The sequence below is a fragment of the Monodelphis domestica genome, chromosome 2, assembly GCF_027887165.1.
Source record: "Monodelphis domestica isolate mMonDom1 chromosome 2, mMonDom1.pri, whole genome shotgun sequence".
NCBI lineage: Eukaryota > Metazoa > Chordata > Mammalia > Didelphimorphia > Didelphidae > Monodelphis > Monodelphis domestica.
Window position 1 is genome coordinate 19,504,144 of NC_077228.1, and position 26,747 is coordinate 19,530,890.

Here is a 26,747-nt window from a genome sequence, read left to right on the forward strand (position 1 = left end):
GAGAGGGAGTGTTTCTTAACTACCTCCCTTTCCTGGAGAAAGTATCTCTAATGTAATTGTGCTGCTTGTAGGTATCTGCAATGAGAAAACTTGGTAGACTCTTAGAGCTAGAGGGACCTCGGGGATGATCTCATCTGATTTCCCCGTTCCAGAATGAGTAAATGGAGGTCAGGAGAGATAAAGAGGATGTGCCTGGTGTCACCCATGAGGGGGGTAGAGTGGAGGGAGAAGCTAGGGGATTCTTTTTTACCAACCTGGGCTGTCATCCTGTCTTGGGAAGTCTAGAGGGGCTGAGAAAGGGCCAACTCAAGTCTCCTGACTGTTTTCATCCATGATAGGACCAATGAAAATATCACTGAATCCTCAACAATTACTTATCCGATACTTGTGCTTCCTGAAGCAGGGAAGGAAAATTAGTATCTTAGTGATAGGAACTCAGGTTTACCCTTTAAATTCGAGGCCCCTAATATTTAAATAAAATTTCATTCCTTAGTATGAAATCTAAGACTGAAATTAATACATGCTTATACAAATGTAAATATATTTTCCATTTCTTAATGACCTGAGATAAGATCAAAAGGCTTAATTTAAGCCAATAAAGTTACCTTTGGAAGAAGAAATATAGACCTAAGAATGAAGTTGCTAATTGTTCCCACCCATCTCAGATATTAGTTCATAAAAATGTATGCAATGCACGATCAGCATATATGCCTATGACATCTATAGGCATTATGATCTCTGTGGTATACAATTTTTATTCTAGAATATTTCCAATAATCAAAAGTCTTTTGGGGTAAAATATGTTATCTTCCTTCAAATATTTAATTTTTAGATGAGGCTTCTTAAAATTGACCACTCGAAACTGGGCAGAGGATCCTCATGTTCCCATTAGGGGAATTTGGGGTTCCTTGAAAGGTCTAGGTCAATTTGCCTGTATGGATATAGTGAGTGGACTTAAGGACCTGAAGAAAGGAAAAGCCCCACAAAGGCCCAAAGACTTCTCCATCTCATTTGTTGCCTGGTCTTTGAGTGTCTGCCGAGAAACACTGCTTTTTGGTGGCCGTCGACGACCCAACCTGACCCTATCTGATGTCATCCAATATAATAATTGTATTATTTTGATTGTTCTCAGGCAGAGAAGGCCAGTCTGGTTCATTTATGGGATTTTCTAGGTCTTATTTTCCTCACGATGATTTGGGCCGTCTGTCCTCAAGATAGTTTGGCAATTTTGGCCCAGTGGATCCAAGTCTAAACTGCAAGAGGTAAGAATGGTGGAAATTGGCCAAAGAACCCTAGCGTGTTATTGATTTGCTTTTTTTTTTTTAACCTTCACCTTCTGTCTTAGAATCACTACTGTGTGTTGGTTCCAAGGCAGAAGAGTGGTCAGGGCCAGGCAGTGGGGGTTAGTTAAGTGACTTGCCCAGGGTCACACAGCGAGGAAGTGTCTGAGGTCAGATTTGAACCCAGGACCTCCCGTCTCTAGGCCTGGCTCTCCATCTACCGAGCCACCCAGCTGCCCCTTGGCTTTTCACTGTAGATAAGTGGATCCTCATCTTGTTTTAAGTTTGTCTCTCAATCTGCTCAACATACATCCCAGGTCTGTTCTGTGTCCCAGATGAACTGCAAAGGGGTCTTGCCTGGTAAAGGCGGCTCTCCTAAAGGCTGTTTTCCCTTTGGTCGGGTTCTGACTCTCAAAGGTCTAACACTTTCAGTTCTTAGAAGAACGGGGTGAGGCCGAAGCTGCCCCCTGGTGGCCCTGCCACTGACAGGGAGCACGGGCGGCCCACCCCTGGGGGAAGGGGCCAGCGAGGAGAAGCTGGTGCAGGAGTCGCTTTTTTTGTCTATTTGTCAGCGTCCCGCCTCGGCCTGCGGGCTGGGGCCTCTGGCGCCTGAAGGGAAGCCTGATTAGCTGTGCTGAATGATTCCATTTCTCGTTTCTCTCCAAATATTTCCCCGTGTCCTGGGAGATTGGACGGTGTAGGCACAATCTGTTATTTGTTTATTCAGTGATTTGTGGAGCCCCCATCCGAGTGCCATCTGGGTGCTGTTCAAACCGAACGCATCAGCTTCGCTGAGCTAGACTGACGCGGGACGTGAGCCGCAAACCCCTTTGTAGTCCGCGTGGCATGATGTCACTTCCTGAGAGGCCTTGAAGGGTCGGTGGCAGGACCCGACGGCCGAGCTCTGTCTCTGCCGAGGACCGTTTCGCCTCCCCCTCGCTGGGGCGGACGCTGCTCTCGTCTTCTGTTTATGGCATCCTTAGGACTGCGTGGCTAGAGAGAGACGGAGCTCCTGGAGCTGGAGGAAAGCTCTCCCCCCGCGAAAATCGAGCCGGACTGGCTCCTGCCCCCCTTGAGCCCTCCCCTCTCGCCAGGGCTTCTTGAGCTTCCTCGGGGGGCTTCCCGGCCTTCCCCAAACGCGAAGCTCCTCGCGGCTGCTCGTTCCTGCTGCGCCTTCCGGATGGAGACGCCCGCCTGTCCCTGCCCGGCTCTGCCATGGCCGACGTCCGTTTTGCTTGACGAGGCCCATTTGTGACTAAACGTAGTTTTCTTTTTCCCTGACTTGGGAGGGCGAGAAAGTTTAGATAGAAAGATTCATTGGGCTGGAGAGGAGCATGGCGCGGCTCCTAGTGATTGCAGGACGGAAGGACGGACAGGGCAGGACAGGCCTCGGGGGCTTGAGGCTTGTCAGCAGACTTTGATCTCCTGGTTGGAGGCCCGGCCGAGAGCCCGGTCCAGCCTGGTGGGGGGTGCGGTGGGGCAGGCGGGCCTCATGGGCTCTGCCTCATCCTAGAGCGCCAGCCCTGAGCCGTGGGCCTTGTCCGCGCTACTTACTACCTGTGTTTACAAGCCTGCCAAGGCTGGGAGGCTTTTGAGAGACCCAGATGGACCCCTCCCCCTCCCCACTGCCACCCACCTGCCACGCCTGGGCCCACCGAGACCCTCAGCCTCGTTTTACAGTTCCGCCGGGAGCAGCCCAGAGAGGGGCTCCTGGGGTCCAGTCGGGCCTCAGATGCCTCCCTGTGTGTGACCCTGGGCCAGTCCCTTCACTTCCGTGGCTCAGCCCTGGCCGCTCTTCTGCCTTGGAATGGATTCTAAGAGAGAGCCGCCATTGAGAGTCAGGAGGAGGCTCCTGAGGCCTCAGGGGGCGGGCCGGGGCCTCTGCCCGGACATCAGCCCCGGCGCGACATTCCCCACAAGGGGGCTGACCGGTGCTCAGGGAGAGCCCCGGGGAGGGAGAGACGCTCTTGAGTGCGGACCAGGGGAGCTGCCTTGTTTGTCTCACGGCTCTGCCCTCTTTCCTCCAGTACGTGTTCTACAGGCCCTACAGCCGCGCGCTTGAGGCCGAAGCTGACCGAGTGGGCCTGCAGTTTGCTGCCAAGGTAGGTGGGGGCCGGGGAGAAGCCCTGGGAGGGGGAGGGGGAAGGGGAGGGGGAGGGGGAGAGGGAGAAGGGGGAGGGAGCCGTGCTGCCCGGGCAAAGGCTTTCCTGTTTGGAGGCTGCACGTTTCTCTGTGCTAAACGTCTGTGCGGCGGCGGCGGCCCAGTCTGCAGGGACCTCTGGACCCAGGGGAGGGTAGAGATGGAGGACTGCCGGCCTCGGCCCGGGCTTTTCTGCACCCAGACCTCAAGTAGGAAAAGCAGTTTTTATAGAGATGATGAGGGACAGCTGGGTGGCTCAGTGGATGGAGCGTCAGGCCTAGAGACGGGAGGTCCTGGGTTCAAATTTGGCCTCAGCCACTTCCCAGCTGGGTGACCCTGGGTGAGTCATGACCCCCATTGCCTAGCCCTGACCACTCTTCTGCCTTGGAGTTAATAGACAGAAGTTGAGGGTTAAAAAAAATGACGGTTTGCTCCCCAACAATTTTCTTTGGTTCCTTCCACTTTCTGGAAGTCCTCATCTCTGCGTTCTCTGGGCCCTCCCCGTGCTGTTCAGGTGCCTGAAGCCTTTGATGCAGAATGTCTCGCCTGATCTTCCTAAGAGGGGTACCGTGAGCCTCCCTGGACAGAGGGGAAGGCTGAGGCCCACCCTTGCACCGGGCCTGCGGGCAGGCAGCTCCCCTGCCTGGGCTGTGCGCCCCTCTGTCCCCTGCCACAGCAGGCCGGCCTCTGCTCTTTGTTTTCTAAGCCTTCTGTCTGGATCAGTGCTGTGAAGAGGCCCCGGGCAGAGGCAGGGACAGGCCAGGAGGCCCGATGGGAGGAAGGGCCTGCCCTGCCGCCCTCGGCCTGGCTCTGCACCCCGAGCCTCTTCCAGGGCGACTCCAGCTCCCTTCTCTTCCCCTGCCGAATCCATCCGCTCCCCTGTCGCCACCCTGCAGGCCCAGCCCCTCCCAGCTCGGTCCTCGGCCCTGCGGCCCTCCCTTCAGAGGGCAGAGAAAGAGGCACGAGAGGCCGCTCCTTGCTCATGCCAGCCTTTGCTGCGCTGCCCTTCTGCCAACGGTCAGTCGGAACTTTCTGGCCGTGACACTGGGGCGAGGCAGGCGCTTCCTGAGCTCCCCGGAGGGCTGAGCCAAGTCTCCTTCGCCTTCCGGGACTGGAGATGATGATCCCTGCGCCGGGCCGGGCCCGGGACGCAGCACTGCTGGGCTCCAGGCCGAAGGACCTGGGCGTCGGGGCTGTGCCACAGGCTGAGCCGGCTTGTCCTCCACCCTGGGGGGGGGCTCCTCGTCTGTGCCAGGCCTGGCTCAGGTCTTGTTGGGGAGACTGTGCACCCACATGAAGTATTGAGAGTGTGCACCAGGGAGAGGAGGAGGGGGAGAAGAGGAGGGGGAGGAGGGGGAGGAAGGGGAGGAGGGGGAGGGAGGGGAGGGGGAGGAGAGGGAGAGGAGGAGGAGGAAGAGAGGAGGGGGAGGAGGAAGAGGAAGAGAGGAGGGGGAGGAGGGGGAGGAAAGAGAGGAGGGGGAGAAAAGGAGGGGGAGGAGGAGGAGGAAGGGGAGGAGGGGGAGGAGGAAGAGGGGGAGGAGGGGGAGGAAAGAGGAGGGGGAGGAGGAAGAGGAAGAGGAGGACAGGAGGGAGAGGAGGGGAGGAGGAAGAGAAGGAGGAGAGGAGGGGGAGGAGAAGGAGGAGAGGATGGGGAGGAAGAGGAGGGGGAGGGGGAGGGGGAGGAGAAGGAAGAAGAGGGGGAGGAGGAAGAGGAAGAGAGGAGGGGGAGAAGAAGAGGAGGTGGAGGAGGAAGAGGAGGAGGAGAAGGAGGAGAGGAGGGGGAGAAAATGAGGGAGAGGAGGAGAGGAGTAGGAAAAGGAAGAAGAAGAGGACAGGAGGGTGAGGAGGGAAGGAGGAGGGGGAGGGGAGGAAGAAGAGGAAGAGGAGGACAGGAGGGAGAGGAGGGGAGGAGGAAGAGAAGGAGGAGAGGAGGGGGAGGAAGAGGAGGAGGGGGAGGGGGAGGAGGAGAAGGAAGAAGAGGGGGAGGAGGAAGAGGTGGGGGAGGAGGGGGAGGGGAAGGAGGAGGTGGAGAAAATTCATTCCAGGGAAAGGGACAACTTGTGTCCAGAAAGAAGGCCATAAAGTATGTGAAGGACCAGGATGTAAAATGAGGCCAGGAAGGATGGTGAGAGCCAACTGTGAAGGGACTTTGGTGCCCAACAGAGGACTGGATTCAATCCGAGGGCAGCTGGGTGCCATGTTAAAGGGTTTAAAGGGGTGGGAGGTGGCTGGCTCCAAGTCTACGGCTGACCCCAGGAATGGTGGCCATGTGGAAGGCTTGGCAACTGGTTGGAGACAGAGGCTGGAGGGCAGCAAGAGGCTGCCGAGCTGGGCCGTGAGGTCCGTGGTGGAGTCCTCAGCAGTAAAGGGGAATGTGGAAGTGCTCCGGGGTCTGTGGGAAGGAGATTGAATTTTGTTCTAGACATGTGGAGTCAGAGGTGTCTGTGGGGCCTCCAGTTTGAACTGTCTGATGGGCAGTTGGTGATCCCGAGGCCTAAGGGATGGGTCTGATCAATGCTGACCGACTGTTATCCCTGGATCTGGGAGTCATCTGCACAGAAGTGACCGTTGAACCAATGCCATGGCCACTAAGGCTTCTCCCAGCACTTGGACAGCACCTGCTGGGTGCCAAGTGAGCACATTTACACCCATGATCCTATTTTATCTGCACAACAGTCCTGGGTAGCAGATGATCCGTTATGGTTTGTGAGGCTTGTTCTCCAGGCTGATTCCAGGCTGATCTATGTAGAACCCCCCCCAACCTTTATTTTAGCCTGAGTTGTGCTGCCCAAAGTCCATCGAAGATCCAGCCTGGCTCAGACTGCAGGGGCCTCAGGGGTGCCATTAATTGTGTCCAGCAGATACAGTTGTGGTTTTTTAAATGTAATTCTTTTCAATCCCCCTAGAAACAATTTTTGTCATTGTTTTCTGATGTTTTGCTCTTCAGATTCTGCCCATCCTTTCATCCCTCCTCTTCCCTTAGTGGTAAATAGTCTGATAGGTTATGCCCGTGCTTTCATGCACTGCAGATTTCCACTCCTCATGCCGTGACTGAAGACATACATCACACACACGACTAAAAAAGTTCATGATGGAAGAAAAGCGAGGATGGCCAGCTCTGCTCTGCAGCCGATTCCCACTGTTCCTTCTTTGGACGGGTCCTGTTCTTGTCACGCTCCCCCGGGCTGTCCGAGGACCTGGCTTTGTTTAGCCCTTCCCAGGCCATCACTGTCCAGTGTTCCTGCTACTGGCTTCTTCCGGAGTCCTGCACCTTGTCTTTAGGAAGGGAAGGGAAGCCCCACTGCCTGAAATGGGGCTCACGTGCTCTCTGGGATCGCTTTTTTTGATGAGTGATTTTATGAGCAGACGCCACCCTTTTGCAGAGGACATGATATTTTGAATGATAACCATAGATGGTCTTGAGGTACTTTCTGTTAAACACTTGGGAAGTCGTCTTATTTTCTAGATGGAAAGTCCCTTGCATTTAATTTATTTGTGTATTGATTGAATAGTTTTTAATTCTCTTTAGAAGTAGCATGGTTCCTCCCTGCCTCACAGGACATGGAGGTGATCCTGGGGTCCCCAAGTTTATATGTGGGAAGTTTTTCATCCGTGGGTGCAGGGCTGGACGAGAGGTCACTCACCTGAGGACTAGCTCAGCTTAGCCCAGAAAAGCTTATCCCCACTTTGGCCATAGAGACACCAAATGTTTGGGCCACAGCAGTCCTTGAGGCCTGTGCTTAGTCAGAGGATTGTCTACATTTGGTAGAGGGATGCCACAGTGATGTCATCATGATGCCTACCTGCCCCAAGGGGCACACCACGTGGACAGGGAGTCCCTGGGGTGACCTCAGGCTCCTCGTCTGTAATTGGAGAGGTTTGGCCTTGGGAATATTGATGGTCTGTCCCTTCTGGCTCTCACTTCCTGGGAGTGTGTTCTGTCAGTAAGCGGAACACCCACAGGACTGGCCATGGAGCTGCTGTGCTCATCACAGGGGGAAAATCTGCTCCTACAGAGACCTGGCACTCCCCTGCCAGGGTAGCTTTCTCTACTGACTGAGGTTGCAGCCCTTGTAGCCAGGCTCACTTCCTTGGCTGGCAACTAGTCTGGGAGTGGCTGAGCTTCTTCCATGGTTGTCAGAGCTGCCTGGGGGAGCCCAGGTGCTGTACCCCAGAGCCTCAGAGAGATGAAGGGAGTAGCTTGGAGTCATCCAGTTAGCAAGGAGAAAATCTGAGGCTGGTCCAAGCCTGAGGATGTGAGAGTTGGACTCGGGGTTCCCAAGGTCTCTGTTGGAAAGGAACTTCCCATGGTATGGAGGTCCAGGTCACCACAAGGCTGTTGATTCCTTGCTGGTGGCCTGGCCTTTTGCTCTCTATTTCCTCATCAGACTGCCAGGTCATCTTTCTCCTGAGCCTCCAGGACCTTCCTTTCTGGCCTCAAACAGAACCTGGTTTCTTTGAGCTGGTTCCTCTCCTCTAGTGCTGGAAAACTGTGAGGAGAGCACCATCTAGTGAGAACACGAGAGAAATGGTGGACGACTTCGGGAATCCACATTCTAAGTGGAGTCACCCGGCTCTGGAGGAGAAATGAGCTTTGGAGAGACCCTAGTCCTCTTCTCCTCCATCTGCCCCTATTCCATAGGAGAAAAAACCGAAGCTCCCAGCTGGAGGGAATTGCTCTTGGTCACAAGCGGGCGCCAGAAGCTGACCTCCTGACTCCCACCCACCTGTCCTTTTCCCTGCCCAGCTTTGGAGATCAGTCTGTGTGCAGCAGAAACTCCACTAAGGAAAAACCTAGTGTAAATTGTTGGGAGAACATTTTATTGGTTAAAAACTATAGATTTGGGATAGCTGGTAGCTCAGTGGATTGCGAGCCAGGCCTGGAGATGGCAGGTCCTGGGTTCAAATGTGACCTCCAATGCTTTCTAGCTGTGTGTTTAAAAAAAAAGAAAAAAAGAATTGTTGATTCCCTGGTGATGAAGTCATGCTTTATAGTTTACAGGTGATAAGGGATGTTAGCTAGGAAGCAACCTGGGATCCAGAGAAGTGAGATGTTCCCTGAGTGGTCAACTTTTACTTTTGCTCTTCTTTCCTGACTTCTAGGCAGATGACTTGGACAAATCCTAGGTTACGTGTAAGATTTCTTTTAGTAATTGTGTCTACAGTGCCTGGCACAGAGTAGGCACTTCATATTTACTGGTTTGGACTAGGTCCTGCCATGTAATGAATGATCTGGTTAGCCAGCAAGGAGGGGTTTTAAAACCCATGTGGAACGACTTCAAGATATTTCCTATCAGTGTGTGCCCCTTTCAGACTTAGGGGCAGATAGAATTTTTTTTAATCAAAATTACACTTTAAGTAACAAGAGAGGCATCAGCAAACATTGAGTATGATGTGCAAATAGAGAGCTCTGTCAGTACCTCTCATTATTTATGCTGCAGTTGCCCCAGTACATAAAGCTGTCATGCACCTGGCCAGAAATAGCCAATTCAGCCCAGAGTGGACACTCGGTTACAGGGAAGTGTAGGGCAAACTAGAATCACAAACAAATAATGAGGATTCCATTGAGAGAAAATGGGCTTCTCTGAACATGAACAAAACTCAGATGTACCAACATCCCGGCAATGCTGATTTTCTCCTTAGATTTCTATCTGCATCAAAATATTCTGCCGTACTTTCCTCTGGTGGGAATATCACAGGTTCTCTGTGGTATTAGCCTGGGGATATCCCTTCGATGAACAAATCCAAGAGAGCTTCCCGGCTTTGTCCTTTCCTTGCTTCGGCTACTTACGGGGCTCTTGCCACCGTTCTCCCATCGCATCTTCTGTGGGCAGAGCTTCAATGAAGTAGTTTCGGACTTGTTATTGTCCTTGAGCGTCTTGCTGCTGCTGTGGCCATACGACAGCTCCCGGATGCCTGGCTTAGGACTGGGCATGCTGTTCCTACTGTGCCAAGTTCAGAAGCGTGTTCTGGAGCTAACTAGGGCTTTTGCATGCTGTGGTTGGGGCTGCATCAGGACCTCGGTTACCCCACTGATATCATTCAAGGCCTCATCAGTCCTGACAAAATCAGAGTCCTGTTGGTTTGGGACCATGTGGTTGAAGAGAAATGGATTCCTGTCCTTTCTCCCCTTCTATGGTCTCGACACTCAGTGATGCAGATGTTCTCACACTTCCACCTCACACCCTCCAAGACCTATTTAGCAAAGTGAGTTAAACTGGTGGCAAGGAGCCACTTCATTTTAAAAATTGCTGTTTTCATACCTGTTTCAAGTCATTTTTACTTTTTATAAATGGAGAGGATAAATATAAGTGACATATTCATTTTCAAAAATCTCACCTTCCTTTTAGTGTGTCTTTGTAATTAGTTTTGCAAAGTATAAGGAAACAAGGATACCTCCATCTTAATTTTCAAACAGATGTCTCAGTTCCTTTTGGAATCTTAGCCTGTTGGGATGATTAATTTGTTCCTCTGATGTTCTTTGCATACCAAGTATTACTTTAAAGATTGTCTTCAGCTGTGTTTGTTAGGGATTAAAACAGTGACATAATTTAGTTGTTCTTTGATTAACTCTTTGTGTGCTGAGCTAGCCACGCCATAGTTATGCCCTTCTGAGATATGCTGGACACATCTGATGTAGCCAGGTGACAAGGATTACTTATTACTATATTTTTCTTTCAGGCATTTTTGTGCTATGCTATTTTGGCAGTGCTGTGAAATAGAAGATTATAGTATTCTGGTCACTGATTTTCACTTCGTTTTTTAGTTTTATGAAAACTTTTGGAAACAGCATTTTACTAGCTTTTTTTTTGTGCTAACATTTTTGTTACTTTCTTGGGAAGCAGAGAGGAGGGTAAGGTAGACTTGAAGGAACAAATCTGGTTATTTTTGAGTTTTAGCTGCATATGTAATAGACATGGTTCATAGTAGCAGCTTAGTTGTTGTTGATGATGGAAAGTAGTTGGTGTTTTCTATGCATGTGACACAACAGACACTAGATTTTGTCAGGTTTAAATCTAAAGTAGAATGTTGTGCTGGATTGGATTCTAAATCCTATTCTCCTTAAGGTTTGACATTTTTCTGTACGATGTTTTGGTAGCACATAGTCAAGAATAGTTGTGGCCATTAGCAGGGTGATTTTACTGTGCCATGGGCTGAATAGCTTCCTTCATTTTTGTGGTCATTGCAGGATTTAGGATATTCTAGCAGTACTTCTGGTCAATACCATCATCATATCCCTTAGATTTTTTTAGAATAAAGGAAAAATTTCTAGATTTGGAATATAATAATTTCTTTATTACAATCTTTACTTAAGAAATCTTAATATGGATTAAAGTTATACTCATGATCTAGTCATTTAAAAACATTTTGGGTGTACTAAAGCCATATATTTCACATTTCATGGTTATGTAAAGTTAGATGGGACCATCTCCAGGTTAATTCCCTCATTTACCAGGAGAAGGGAGTTGACTTTAAATTCAGGGCCATTGAGGCAGCCAATATTCAAGTTAATATTAGAGCAGAGCTTTTCTGCTTCCCAGCCCATCACTCTTCCTATTATCCTATGCATGTCAGCAGAGCTCGCATTCTGACAATGTGTATGCACTGATATTGCTATAAATAATGTAGCTTTTTTTCTTCTCCTGGCTTATGTGTGTACATTTCCTTCCTTAACTGTATTTTGTATGTTTTCTCCCTTAAAATATGTCCTTAGAGAGTTAACCTAATTTGCTTGTCGTCTACATTTCCCTTGCAGGCTTGTGCAGATGTCAGAGCAAGTTCAGTGTTTTGGCAACAGATGGAGTTGGCAGTGATGCTTCAGGGTCAGCCCAAGTTACCAGAATGGCTGTCGACGCATCCCTCCCATGGGAACCGAACTGAGCACCTAGACCGACTCATACCTCAGGTGAGCCGAAGAAATTCTGGGCAAGAGATCCCTCTCATTGTTTGTAGGGAATTGTGCTATCTGGCATAACTTGGGGCCAGGAGCTATCTACTTTGTCATTGATTCTCCTCTGTGAGGTTTATGCAGAAGAAATGCCCGGATTTGGAATCTTTGAGTCCTCAAGGTAATATCAAAGATAGGAAGTAGACAAAAAAAATTCTCAGGGTGAGGGCTATGAGGTTGTAACAGCAGGCTAGCTTTGTTTGTGGTGAACGCAGCACTTTCTAAATATTCACTAAGGGGTCCAAAGGGTGCTCGAGGCAATGAACAGAAATGCATTTGCCCCATCTTCGGTGCATGCTCAGTAAGCAGCCTGTCAGCATGTGGCACCTTTGCAAACTTGAGGACAGTGGAATGGTGGAGTTTTCCGGTCAGTTTGACTTTATGGGATTCTGCAACAGCAGCACATGCCAAGCAAACAGCCTTCATTTCTTCTGTCTGGCAAAGACTGGGAAGTATGGCCAAGAGAGACCAGCATCTTTGGCTTGGTAACAGGTTTCCAGTATATGTATTCCAGTATTACCAAGATGGCACAGATAGCACTAAGAGTTATCGCCTGAAAAGCCACAGAATTCTTCAGCATCATGGTTAACTTAACTTTCTTATGGCCTGTAGCACTTGGAAACTTCAAAGCAACTCTTTAGAAAATATACTTGGTATCACCCAATTGCTTTTGCCCCTAAACTCTTTGGCCTTTTTATTAAGCAGATGGAGAATAAAGTGTAGATACTCCAATTTAGGCCAGTTTATCATCTGCCCAAATTGCGAATATTCAAAATTTGCAAAGAATTTTATTTATTGTACTTTCAGAGTATGGATATAAAGCCTGGGATAGCTTTTTTTGGCTTTCCTATCTCATAATTGATGCATATTGATCTTTTAATCAGAGCCACAATTAGTATGGGGGTAATTGGGCCTTTAATTCTGGATAAAGGTAGGTAGCTGATGTCCAGGAGACTCTTGGGCTCTAGTAGGAGATTGTGTCCCAAATCCCTCGTGGTCCTCTTCTGCTTCAGGCCATAAGGCTTCCCCACCCCAATTATGGCAAAGGCCATAAGCCCATCTGCTGCACTGTTCCCCTACTCCCCTGCCCAAATTTGTTCCCAGAATATGATCCTTTCCATACCCCAGGTGAGCTTCTTCCTGGCCCTAGCTGACCTGTTCACTGTCTTGGTGGTTTTCTGCTTGTGGGGACATTCTGGGATCTGTCTTGTCATTGGGCCAGTGTCCCAAGTCCTTTCTTCTGTGGGGCCATATAGCTCAGTGCAGCACAGATAATGCTCATTTGTGGTTTTCTAAGCCAAAATGTGGTCTGTTTCTATTTGACTTCAACACCACTGGCCTAGCTCATATCTCCTTGATCTTTTCCATAAGAATCACAGGAGAGACATTAAGATTTAGGTAGATTATATAGGAGTTTCCTACCAAAAAGGAATTGAAGTTAATCTAGAGTGACCTAGTCTTTTTTTCTCCTGATGATAAATAAGCTTAGTTAAGGAAAACAGATCTACCCCTTCGCCATGTCCAAAAAGTTTATGCCTCATTCTGTACCGTGAGTTCATCACTTCCCTGTTATAACGGAGGTGGGTAGCACACTTACTTCATAACTGGTTGTCAGGAGTTGGTTGTCTGTCTCATTGATCAGAGTTCTTAAGGTCAAATGTGTGTATACTTTATCAGAAATATGTTTCAAAGATTTTCCCCTCAGTTAACTCAGTGTCTTCTAATTTTAATTATACTGATTTTTATTTGGACGATACCTTTTCAGTTTTATGTAATCGGAATTGTTCATGTTCTTTTCTGTGATCCTTTCTATCCTTTGTCTGGTCATAGTTGGAAAATGTATTTTCTTCCATTCTTTAGGATGTGGCTTCTTATGGCTTGATCTCATGATGAAGCCACACGAATCATATGTGTAGCGTCCGTTTTCCCATTTTTGGGGTGGGGGCATGGTTAAGAGGAGAATCAGGCCATTTCCTTTCTCTCATCTTGTTACCTGCTACAGTCTTTCAGAAATCACTGACTGTGGATCCTATCTGTGGGTTTTTATTAGCTGAAGATCTGTTTCAGTTGAACCCGCTGACTTGAACTTATCAAGGTCAGGTAGCTGCTCTCTTATTAGCTCCTGATTTGGCTGGGGTGGTAATGCTTTATTACCCATTTTTGTTAAGTCCTTTCCAGTCCAAAGATCATTTTCCTTGTCAGAGAAAGACACAAAAGGAAGAGTTAAGCAAGTTTGCTTCCTTATTCCCACTGTCCTATTTCTCCTTGGGTTTTCATATTTTATTTTTTTGAATCCCTTCTCCTTCCCTTTATCCTTCTCTCACTTCCCTTGAGGAGATTTCAGCTATGCCCTGCAGGTTCCTTACTTCCCACTCACGCTCTCCTGGGGCACGTGTCCATCAAGGTCTAGTTCATCATCTCATATTGCCAGCCACCTGGCCAGGCTTTCCTACAGCAGGGGACATTGATGCTCTTGAGAGCCTGAGGTTCCATGTAGGGGGTTCTTTGCCAGTCTCCCTATGCATGTCTTGTTCCGTTGAGAATGATGAGATGAAGAGCAGCCCTGCTGGACAGAAATGGCTGGCTTCTCCTCTCATCTCTTTGTTTTCCTTTTTTTCTCTGCTTTGTGGGCCAACACCACAGCCCTCTCAGAACATCTGCCTCTGGTCACCCCCATTGTGGTTTTGGTCACTCGTCTGTCTCCTTTGCTCTTTTCCTTTACCACCTTACTCATTACTGGTCCCGGTGTGGACCTTGCCCACCGCTTGAGGGCTGCTTTTCTTCTATGAGGGGAACTGAGCTCTCTGTGCCATCAGCTTTGGGTTGTGGGTTCTTGATTTTGTTGACTTGTTGCTGGGTGAATGAATGAATGAATGAAGAGTGAGTGAAAACAACCTTTTATTAACCTCTTGGTGTATGTGCCAAGAGCTCATAGCAACTCCAAAGGATTTGTTCCCTAGAGGGCTGTAGAACCTGGACTGGACACAGGGCCGCTGGTCTTGGTGGCGTTACTGTTCCCAAGGCCTTGGGGTTATCTCCACTGAGGTATGAGCAGAGGCAGCAATCAAGATGGTGGTGGTGGTTTGTCTTGCTTGGAACCTGTTGCCACATGTCTCCTTCAGGGTGTCTTTGTGCTTTAGCTATGCTGGTCTGCCCGTTCCCTGCTTAATGATGATTCTTTGGCTCCAAAGAGGTGTGTGTATGTATGTATGTGTGTATGCAGTGTTCTTGTGCATGTGTTGTTGCCTATATGTGTGTAAGTGCATGTGTGTGTGTGTGTGTGTGTGTGTGTGTGCGCACGCGTGTGTGCTTGTGCTTGGAGAAGGGGCCCTGCTTGTGGACTTGATCCATTTGAGAGGACTGCAAGGGTCAGAGTGTCGTCGGTCATACTGACCCTCCTATAGTATGGTGCCACGGGAGGCCCAGGGGAAGACCAGGAGCCTCCTTGGTTCTCTTCTGACTAGCCTCTCCCCTTGTTTCCTATCATGCAGTGAAGCTGGGTATTTCCTTTAAATGTTTCTCAAAGCTTTTGCTTCCACTTCTGTGGTGTCTGCCTGCAGTGACTCTCTGCAGGAAGGGGCCCAGTACTAGCTGATGCAGCGAGGACGGCAGCGTTTCACGGGGCTCCTTACCGCTCTTCGAAGCCATCCTAAGCACGGCGGCCAGATTAGGTTTCCTAAAACACTTACATCATCACATCACCTCCTTTCTTTAAAACAATTCTCCCTTGGTTTTGTGTCACCTTCATTTCTACATACTTCCTTCCCTTACCCAGAGTGCCGTCCCTTGGAACAAAGGACAAGGGGGAAATGGGGTTAAGCCCCACCAATGAACATCTGCCAAGTCCGACAAAGACTCCTTCAAAAGACATCCCAGACTCCCTGGGCTTACAGTCCGAGCCAGAGGCTCCAGAACCAGCCCCAGCTCAGCTGTTGCACCTCATCCTTCCAGGCATCCTTTGCGAAACGGTCTCTGAATATCTTAGTTCAAAGCTGTTTCTGTTTCCTTCTGAACCCCTTCAGGCCTTGCTGTAGAGGCCATTCCTTTGGCACGGACCACACATGCTCACACTCACTCCTTTGCTCATTACCGTGTCTAGACACGCGCGCCTCATTTCTCCAATTAGATTATAGCTGCTTGAGGACAGGGAGCATGTCTGCAGTTTCTCCTTCATTTCTCATGGTCCCTAGCACAGAGCTCAGTAAGTACATAAGATGAAGGAAGCGCTCTGAGATCCTGGTAGTGGGGGAAGACCCAGTAGATGCATCTGTAAGCAGCATATTCTTTAGCCTTTGAAGGAATCAGCACTGGGGACCAACTTCCCTTTTCTGGAGCTGCTGGTCTCAGGAAACCTGGATAAGGGACTCTTCTGGTCCTGATCTCCTGCTGCCCACCAACTCCTGAAGGGCCAAATTCCTCAAGAATCAAGGGGCAGAAATGGACACATGGGGGGGCAGCTGGGTGGCTCAGTGGTTTGAGAGCCAGGCCCAGAGGATGGGAGGTCCTGGGTTCCAATCTGGTCTCAAGACACTTCCTAGCTGGGTGACCCTGGGCAAGTCACTTGACCCCCATTGCCTAGCCCATACCGCTCTTCTGCCTTGGAACCAATACACAGTATTGATTCTGAGACAGAAGGGAAGGGTTTTATAATTTTTCAAAAATGGACCCATAGGATGTATACCTTCCGAACCTTCATTTTCTCTGTAGAGAGATGCTTTTGGTGGTTTTCATTTTAAGCATAAATTTCTCCTGCTTTCTGGATGACATTGTGCTGATTGCTTTGAGTCCCCGAACACCACAGGACCTCTATTCAATGAGAAACGTGACCACTCAGGAAAGTTTAGTCTTGCGGTCTGTATAGGGAAAATGAACTGGTGAAGAATGCTTATTATAACCCAGAAAATGACATGCCATTGAATAGACAGACCATAGTTAGCCTGTCAGCATGAACAGGCATTACAGAGAGCAAATTATTTGGATCCAGTATTAAAAAGGAGGAGAAGAGCAGACTGGGTCACATCTGGGACCCTGGAAATGATCCCATACTGCTTCATCTTCTTATTCCAATATTCTCTTTGGAAAGATCCAGCATGATATAGGGGATGAAGAGTTTATTTTAAAATCAGAAAGACATGGGTCGCATTCCATTTCTGATACTTCCTCATCATGTGGTCTCTTAGTAGCCCTAAGCGACACTATTTTAAAAATTAAATGACCATACTTTCCCCTCCAAGAATATAGTCAACTTTGCTGGGTTGTAGACCCAGTTGCCTTGCTTTCCAGATTATTATATCCTGTGCCTTCCAGTCAGTCCTTCAGTGTGGATGCAGCCAGGCCCTGTGTAATCCTGACTGGCTCCATGACATCTGAATTGTTTTTTTTTTTAAATTTTATTTAATTAGTTAATCTAGAATATTTTTCCTTGGTTACAAGATTCACTTTCTTTCTCTCCCTCCCCCCCCTCACTCCCCTGGTAAAAAATGAATTGTTTCTTTTTAGCAGTTTATAATATCTCTTCCTTGGTTTGGAAGTTCTTGAACTTTGCTATAACATTCCTGGGTATTGTCAATTGAGGATTTAATGCAGGAGGTGATTTGTGGATTCTTTCAGTCGCTACTTTACCTACCGTCTTGTTCAGGAACATCAGGGCAGTTTTCTTGGATAGTTTCCTATAGAATGATGTCCAGGCTTTTCCTTTGGTCATGATTTTCTGGTAGTCCAATAATTCTTAAATTGTCTCCCCTGGATATATTTACCAGGCTTGTTGTTTTATCAATGAGGTATTTCATATTTCTGTTTTGGTAGAATGTTCCCCATTTTCAGTCATTGAACTAAGATCTTTGAAAATTTTTCTTTGAACTGTTTGACAAATGCCAACTAGTAGCGAAAGATTTTCTCAAGTTCCAACTTGCAAAATTTCACCAAAATATATTTACAGATGATTACTGGGAACCTTGAAAATGTGCTTCATTGCCGCTTTCAAAGAGAAAAATTCTTTAAAATAAGAATGATTTGATTAGAGAGTACAAAGAAAAATGATTGCATAAACTGTATATGTTGAGGATTGGTAATGAAGGAAAGAATTGAAGACAAATTCCTTTAAAACAAACTAACATCAGATGGAAACATAATTTTGAAGCTTGATGTAATCTTTTTCTATTTTTTTCCCCAAGTGGTTGAATTCATTTTGAATGTGATAAAACTCTATTATAACATTGGGAATAATTTAGTGGTTGAAGTGAAACTGATATTTAGTACATGAGTATGTTGTTAATTACAATACATAGTTATAATTCAACGATTGGAATTCCCTGCTAACATGAGACTAATTTTTGTAAAGCAGAAAGGAGAATCTTCTGGTGATTTATAAAATTCTATGAGAAAGTCTATGCCATTGAAAATCTTAATTTTTTGTTATAGCATCATGGAATTTACTTAAGCATTCTTCCCTGAACTAAGTGTAGAGCTAAAGTATAAATAACACAAAACAGAGAAGACTAGCACCTGCTGGGTGCCAAATTGTACTGGTGATGAGGAAGGTTCCCCCACTTCTCCCCTCCCCCCAAGAAGACATGGTTCTTGTTCTCCAGTTACTGTCTGATGGGGGCACATATAATATACCACTACAGACAGCTGTAATACTCAACTTCCATGAAAAGTAATTAGACAGTCATAAAATAAAATTGTTTTGGGGGGCTGTTATTAAATGTAAGCTCAAAGAAAACTCTAGAGGAGGTGGGACTTAAGCTACATTTTAAAATGAGTGGGAATTTTATTGGCAAAGAGGGAGAAAAAGTAAACAGATCAGTGTGACTTTTTTTTTTAAACCTTTACCTTCTGTCTGATTATAATTTCTAAGGCAGAAGAGCAGCAGGGGTGAGGCAGTTGAGATTAGGTGACTTGCCCAGGGTCACACAGTTAGGAATTGTCTGAGGCCAGATTTGAACTCTGGTCCTCCTTACTCCTGGCCTGGCTCTCAATCCCCTGAGCTACCTAGCTGCCCCAATTTTCTTTTTCTTTAAAAACATTTTTTTAAAACCTTTACCTTTTGTCTCAGATCCAATACTAAATATTGGTTCCAAGGCAGAAGATCTTGGTAAGGACTAGGTAATGGGAATTTAAGTGATGTGCCCAGTTAGGAAGTTTCTGAGGCCATATTTGAACCCAGGATCTCCTGTCTCCAGGCCTGGCTCTCTATGTACTATGCTACTTAGCTGCCCCACCTCCAGAAGTTATTCTTTAGTTCATCTCTCCTTTCTCACTGTCCCAGCTCTTGATACCTGGTCGTCAGGATGCTTGTTCACTTTTGGTTTGTTTATTTCTGTATTATTATGAGAATAAGCTGATTTCATTTTTTAACCTAGAACATAGCTATATGTCAATTAAAGGGAGTTAAATTTTATTATTTTTTGGTCAAATCCTTCAGTAAAATAAGTATATTAAACATAATGTAGTGATCCATTAGCTATTTAAAAAGGTAAATATAGGTTTGTACTGAGAATATTATTTGAAGATAATTAGCCAATAATCATGTTAATTTTATTTACTTGGAATAATCTGTTAAATTTAGGAGACATACATAGCATATGCATTCTGGTTACCATAACAACTTGGGTGCAGAACTAGAGAACAGATGCTGTCTCAACCTGTTGATGCTTGATAGTATATGACAGTTTTAGAATTATGCTGCATAGTGACACCATTCAGACTTTAAATTTAATGTAGACTATAATTTGTCCTTGAAAGAGAGAGATTATTTGGCTTTTCCCTGGAAGAGTTGTTTTAACATGAAATGTGGGGAGTTGTGAAATAAATAAGAGAACTTGTACAGTAACCCAGGGTGGAAATGCAGCATTCCTTTTTGAAAACTGGAAGTGTTTAGGAAGTGGAATTTTCAGATAGAGGAAAAAAAATGAATATTAGAGCAATACAGAGAAGCATTTCATTGTCATTATTCATCACTGGATTATTGTGATCAAATATCTGTTTAAATTTTAGGAAATACCATGACATCTTCACTTCTATAAAATTTTCATCTCAAAGTCCAAATCTAATGTGTTCTCTCTTTATATAGCAAAACACTTTGTGTAAGTATTTAAATAGATTCATTTTAATCTCATTTCATTTTGAGCCCTCTATGCTTTCAGAAGGCAAGGGCTTTGAACTCCAGTGTAAATCATTCTTATGCATTTGTAATTGGACAAAGTGAATTCATAAATCATTAATATTACACATCTCACGAGTAGCAAATACGAGAGCGTTAAACATTTAAGTAAAATGTGGGTATTGGCCAATATACACAAACACAGTGTTCACCTTACAGAATTTCATTTTGTCTGACATGGAGAGTGTTGAGGTAAAGGTAAATATCATAGCAGCTGCTGTAATTGAATTGGCCTCACAATCGCATAAAGCCAGCAAGCCTGACAGGAGCATTGTCTAAGACCTTAGAACAACATCCCAGGACATGTGATGGAGAGCCACTTGAGGCGGAAATGGATGAGCTATTAACTAAAATTGCTTTGGGGGAAAATGGGGAAGAAGGGAGTGGTATTTTTTAAAGGAACAGAGTTTTAAAGATGGAAATGACCCCCCCCCCCCCCACCAACCCCCCTGGCCCCAATATCTCAGTTTCCATTTCCTAAAGAAACCTTTAAATCAGTCATGGAGCCTCTGTGGTATCCAGGCCGTTCCTCTTCTCAGTTTTTTCTTACTTATTGAAGTTCATTCTTTTCTAGAAAAGTAATTGATGTTTAGCACACTTTGCACAGAACTCGGATGCATTCAAGCAGACCATTTCTTTACATGCTTGTGATGCTGCCGGTAAAAAGACCTTTAATGTTCAAAGTACATGATTGCAAATATCATCACAAAACCTCAGCGCTCGTTTTTGTGAACTCCAAGAGGAGAGCCTCGCCCTAAAAGTCTCGCTTACACTTTACGTGTTTAATATTGAATAAGCACCGCTGACATTTTTATCATGCCGCAGTGTTCCACACACTGCTGAGTGCTCTACAGATGTTATCTCATTGGATCTTCTTGGCAGGCCGGAGAGGGAGATGCTGTTATCATCCCCATTTTGCGGATGAAGGAATTGAGGCAAACAGGGATTAAGTGACCCACTAATAAATGTCTCAGACCAGATTTCATCTGAGGTGTTCTATGGGGCCCGCTAGACTTGTTTGTGCCGTCCTCATCAGGATCCCCCCCCCCCCCCCCATCGCCCTCAGCCTCCGCATTCTGCCTGCTTTTGCAGAGACACTCGGTGTGCCTAAGTGGTGGAGGGTGTGGACAAAGAGCCCCCCTCCCCCCGGGGGTGCTGGCACCTCTCAGCGTGTCTGATAACGGGACGGGGGTAGAATGCAGCCAACCTGTGGCGTGGCGGACACCGTCAAGAGGGAAGTTGCAGTCGGGAATTCAGCAAACATGCCCGCCTTGCACCCCAACATTCTAGTCCCTCAGTTTGGTTGTTCTAGGACTTCCTCCTTTCTCCGACTGCAGCTACAGCATAGACAGTCTCGGGCATCTTCTATCTCCTCGTCACCCCTCCCCCCCCATGCTCACCTTCCTGCTCATTGGCTTGAAATGCATTGTCTGATCCATCCCTTTCCGTTTCCTGCCCCACCTTCCTGGTGAAGGTTCAGTGCAGTTAGTGCTCTTTTCCTCCTGCTGAGCTCTCGTGTCTCTGTCTCAGCCTCGCGGGCGCTCGAGCTCCTTCGGCTGCTCCCTGACCTCCCCCGCAGCCCCTCACCTCCCTTTGCTCCTCCCAGGGACCACCGAGGGACAAAACTGCCCATTGGGCTCACTAGATACTTGCATGCGTGCTCTCAAGCCGGCCCTTCAGGAGGCCCGAGGCTATTTCACCGAAGCGAAGGGGCTCCAACGTTCGCCCTCCCGGTGAGCTGCCTCTTCTCTTCTGGCCTCCGGCCCTGCGACGCCTTCCGCCGCATCCCCTCCTCCACTCGCCTCCGAGGGGACTCCTTTCTCCTCGCCGAGGCCAATATGCAGAAGCGTGTCCATCTGTTTCTCCCTGTTCTCTTGCTTTCCTCTCCAGCACGTTGGCTTCTCCGTCCTCAATAACCTCCCTCCGTTGGGCCGCCCGGCTGCCTCCCTTTTACTCTTCTTACCCCTTCCCCATCCTCTTCAGGGGCCTCCTTGCCCATTCCGCCTCGCGCTTTAGCTGGCGGCTGGCCTGGAACGGTCTCCCGCCTCCTCCCCGGACGTGCAGAGCCGTGACTCCGAGCCCAGCACCGTGGAAGGGTCGGAGAAAGACCGGGCATTCGCTCTAAAGGGCAAGGCGAGGGCCCGCAGGGCTTCTCTGTGAAGGGCTTCTCTGTGAGTTCCTCGGAAGGAAGAGCCGCCATATTGGTCATTTCAAAACATTATTCATTGGAGACAAGATCATTTTCTTTTCCTGCTCCCCATAGCCCTCGCGATTCCACCGGGACTCACATGTGTCCTTGATCAGAACCCATTTCCGTGTTGTTGGTATTTGCACTAGTGTTCATTTAGAGTCTCTCCTCCGCCATTTCCTCTCAGCCCCTGTAGTCAAGCAGTTGCTTATCTTCGGTGTTTTTACTCCCACAGTTTATCCTCTGCTTGTGGATAGTGTTCTTTCTCGTCAGTCCCTCAGAATTGTCCTGGATTACTGCATTGCTGCTAGTAGAGGAGACCATTACATTCTACTGTACCACAGTGTATCCGTCTCTGTGTACGATGTTCTCCTGCTTCTGCTCCTCTCGCTCTGCATCACTTCCTGGAGGTTGTTCCAGTTCACATGGAATCCCTCCAGTTCATCATTCCTTTGAGCACAATAGTATTCCATCACCAACATGTACCACAATGTGTTCAGCCATTCCCCAATGGAAGGGCAGCCCCTCATTAGCGTCTTCCTTTCTAAAGCCAGCCGCTCTGCTGTGGCTCTGGGCAGAGGACAGGCAGGGCCCCGTCCTGCCTGGCCTCAGCAGCCTCCACAGGGAAATGGGGAGGACAAACGAAGGGTTCTTCTGTGTGGCACGACTCTGCCGGGGCTCTGCCTCTGCTGGAAGCCGAGCGGGGGCACCTTCATGGAATTGTTCTGACTCTGAGCGTCTGGCATCCCCCGGCTCAGCTTATAACCCTGGAGTCTCCCGCTCTCCTCCCGGTCTCGTGTCCCCCAGCCGAACTGTGGCCAAGACTCTCCCGAGCCGGCCCCCTCCCTCTTCTGACCTTGGCCCAGCCCCCTGCGAACCTGTCTCCACCCCCCCCTCCCCATCACCGCTCTGCCTGCCTCAGTTCTCTCCACACTCCAGTCTTTCCTCCGTTCAGCCACCGCCGAGGTTTTCCCAAGTCAAAGGTCGGGCCGCATCCTTCCCAACTCGGGAGACTCCCAGGAGGAAACAGAATCGCCTGACAACCAGCGCCCCCCTTTCCAGCCTTCTCACCCCAACTCTGCCCTTCTGATGGGGACCCGCCTCCTGGCCTTCCGCCATCGCTCTTGGCTCTGGACACCTTGCAGTGAAAATGAAGAAAAGGAGACCCCGAGCGGAGGAAGAAAGCAGAGAAGAGCAGCCCGCGGAAGGGGAGGGTGACCGGAGGACAAGGGGAATGGGGAGCGAGCAGGGAAGAGGCTCCATCCCCGGGGCGGCCGTGTAGAGGAGGCCGAGGCGAAAGGAGAGAACTCCGGGTTTTGCTTGGCCTCCATTCTCACTTCTTCCCCCCTCTGCTCTCTCACGGCTTTGGAAGGGCGTCTCTAGCCGAAGGCCAAGGGGGCCGCAGCAGGCGGGCTCAGCCAGCCTTCGGAAGTGGGGGAGAACTGTGCCCAAATGGGACTCCCTCCCTTGACTGGGTCGCCTTTAGGGCGTCTTTAGGGACCCCCGCCTCTCCTGCAGCTCCCATTTCCCCTTCTGGTCGGCAGCCAGACTCGGAGCCTCAGGCTTTAATGGATCGTCCTCGCCCCTTGGTGTGTCCCTCCTTAGTGGCCCTCCGTGACTCACAGGGTGTCCGAGGCCTTAACGTGGCCTGTGGAGACACGGGAGTCTATTTTGGGTGTGTCCTCTCTCGGATGCCTTGTCTGGGCTTCCCAAGTCCATGCTGACGGCCTGGGCCTGGCTGGTTCCTGGCCAGTTGGACAGGCCGGCTGGGCCTTCCGAGGCCTTGCAGAGCTTCATTTGAAGCGGGATGAGCTTAGTGACCCGGGTGTGACTCGAGGGTTTGCCAACCTTGTGGAAGGGTTTGGACCACAAACGGTACCGAACCTGTGAAGATGCCGAGAGGCCAAGGGGCAAAGCAGGCCTTGCCGACAAACTTCTGCCATTAGAAAGCCCAGCTGTTGGAAGACGGAGGGTAAGCCGACAGTCCAGAGATTTAAAATTGCTAAATGAGTTTAAGAGGATTATGTTGCTTTTTAAACTCTACATAAAGGATTTGGGGATTTCCCCGTGCCTGAATCATGGCCCTTGACGTTAATGTAGTTCTTGTGTAGCAGAAGGGAGGAAACTCTTGATCTGTATGATCAGTGGGGGTTGGGGGGGGGATTGCCTGAATGCGAACCAGCACCCCGAGGTTGGAACTAAGGCCTCGCCCTCCTGCGTGGATGGAAGTTGAGGAACTTGCCAGGTAGGTACAGAACCCCGTACCAGGGTGGATGAAGGCCTCCTTCTTCCTGTTTACTGGGAAAATGGGAAACCCAAGGGAGAGCCTTCCTGGTGTCTGTGAGGGCTAGAAGGATGGGGCAGGGTAGCCACTCCCACGGGAGAGCGATGGAGGCGGCTGGAGAAGGGCCGGAGCTGATGCTAGCTTAGCTTTGTCTGCTTTCCTTTGGAAACCTGCCACACTCTTTATGAACCTTTTCCAAATAGAGGAGGTGTTAAACTGCCCTTTTTGGAGCATTGAGGCATCCATTAAAGTGTGTTGGAAAATGGCTGGTTAATCTTCCTCGTGTGAAGATGAAAGCGACTGCGGGTTGTGAGGAGAAGATTTAGGGAGAGCCACAGCGTCTGCTCAGGCCAGGCTACAGATGGCCGGCCGTGCTGACCACAGTCGGGCCCCAAAGGAGGCAGAACTGGCAGCGGTGACTCCTCCAGGAAGAAGGGCCTTGAATGATGAGAGAAGAGGCCGCCTTGTCGTTGTGACCCTCGTTCTTCTCTCAACAAGGAGACTTGGGTACTGTTGTCCTCAGTTTCCATGTTGAAGGGAAAAGCAATGTGGCATCCTGAGTCTTCAGGAAGATCTGGATTCAAGTTCCTGCTTTGATGGATCCTGGCTATGGGACCGTGAGCAAGTCTATGACAGAATGGGCAGAGTGGTGGGCCTGGAGTCGGGACGACCTGAATTCAAATCCAGCCTCAGACACTTTTTAGTTCTGAGACCTTGTGATGTGCCTCAGTTTCCTCCTCTGTATTTTAGAGGTAATAAAAGCAGGTGCCTCCCAGAGAGGATCAAATGAAATAATATTCATAAATTGCTGAGCACAATTCTTGGCACATAGTAGGTGCTATATAAATGTGAGCCATCATTATTGTGACAACCTCTTAGTGCTTTGTGTAGCAGTTGCAGAGAAGTTATTGGCTGGCAGTGCTTCCTGTAGTGTTTCAATGAAACTACAGGACTAGGATGGAAAAAGCAAGCAAGAAAGAAAGCAAGAACAGTGAATTCATAAAGTACAGAAGGAATAAATATCTTAATAAAATAATTTTCTTCATATAGTTCAATATAAAAGATCCAGAAAACCCCCAAGATTATGATTATATGATTTTTATTTGAATATAGGGGTTAAACTTTTTTTCATCAAATATCGACAGCTAGGCTAAAAAACAAACATGGAGAGTTTATTTATTCTCAGATCATTTTCCTTCTTATTTGCAGGTATCGATGTATTTAAAATTTTATTATTCAGGTGAACAAGAAGATAATGTTGTATGGTGTTTCATCTATGGCTCTTTTTGTTTTCTTTGTGTCTTTATTTCAAAGAGGGAGAGAAATATAGACGTCTGTGTGAAGGGTAGCTACTTGGCAGAGGACTTGAGTTCAAATTTGACCTCGGATCCTTCCTAGCTGTGAGACCCTGGGCAAGTCACTTAATCCTGTTTGCCTAGCCCTTGTCCCTCTGGCATAGGGGTGTTCCTAAGACAGAAAGTATGGGTTTAAAATAAAAAGAAGCCTGTGTGACTGTTTCTATATTATTATATTAATTATATTATATTATACTAATATGTTATGTTTTATTATATTATATTAATTATCAAAAGAAAGACCTAAATAAAATGTTTTATTATTTATTATTTATCTCTTTCTAGGCCATTAAAATTAGAGAGAGCTGTAACTGCCCGCCACTTTCTGGACCAGATCCTCGACTGGTTTTTATGCTTACCAAGAAGCATTTTCTGGAAGTGACGGAGGGAGAAAACCAAAGTATCCCTGGAACTTTAGTTCAAAAGCATAAAACGGACTCTCTTCCGATTCAGAAAAAGGAGGCAATTCCATTAGCATTTATGGCTGACAAAAGAACGGGAAGTTGATTTACAATTTACATGAGAGCTTGTGTGAAGAATATAGCAATATTTCTCATTTTTGCATATGACTATTTTAAAAAGGATCAGTTTAAAATGATAAAAAAAAAGAGAGAGAGAAGATACCAGTTTGAATCATGTGGCCTCCTGGCACTAGTAAAAATTCTTTAATAGATATTTAAACTTTTGCTCGTGAATCTTAAAAGTATTTGATTCTATTTTTAATACCTCAATAAAGAAAGCATATCCCCAAAGAGATTTAAGTTGCATACATTTTGCTGTCCCACATGCTTGGCTTGGTTGATGGATTTGATTTAAAAGATGGACTCGTTATGGAAATTAAAGCCGAGGATCTAGTGTTTGCCTTCATTTAACTTAAAATTGGCCCTTTAAGAAAAGACTCGACACTGGAGGCAAAAAGGTAAGTCCCTGGTTTTTCATTCACTTCACAATTTTAGAGGTCACGGAATAGCGGGAAAAAAACCAGAATATTTGAAAAATCTTCGGGTCCCTAGAAGTAAAAGCCTCATGAGCACAAAGTGTGGGCTCTCCAGAATATTTGTGGCAGGAGCTCTGGGTCTGTGCTGGTGGGTGGAGGCTTCCCTTCAGACTCTTCCCCCCCCCCAAATTCCATCATAAAAAGTATAATCCTCTCCAGGGTCCGTCGGTGGTGCTGCTGGCGGTGAGATCTCCTCTTCTGGCCCTGACTGGTTCCGTTCCTTTAGTCACCGAATGGTTGGCAGCCTGTTGGGATGACAGCTGCACGCCCTATTTATAGGTCTCGGGATTGACTGCATGCGGCTGGCTCGGCGGGTATTTCTTAATCCAAAAGCACGACAGCCCTGGCGGGGGGCGCGGACTGACGGCTCCTTCTGTCTGTGGAGAAGCGA

General features: G+C 47.8%; 1 protein-coding gene across 1 annotated transcript in view; it reads left to right on the forward strand.

The window, feature by feature from the left end:
• Positions 1 to 26,115, forward strand: part of OMA1 (OMA1 zinc metallopeptidase) — a 45,438-nt gene extending 19,323 nt beyond the window's left edge. The window contains 5 exon segments of the mRNA XM_016429883.2: positions 1,133 to 1,246; positions 1,248 to 1,262; positions 3,308 to 3,382; positions 11,177 to 11,326; positions 25,645 to 26,115. Of these exon segments, the coding sequence (XP_016285369.2) occupies positions 1,133 to 1,246; positions 1,248 to 1,262; positions 3,308 to 3,382; positions 11,177 to 11,326; positions 25,645 to 25,866 (576 nt within the window). The 3' untranslated portion in view covers positions 25,867 to 26,115.
• The last annotated feature ends 632 nt before the right edge of the window (positions 26,116 to 26,747 follow it).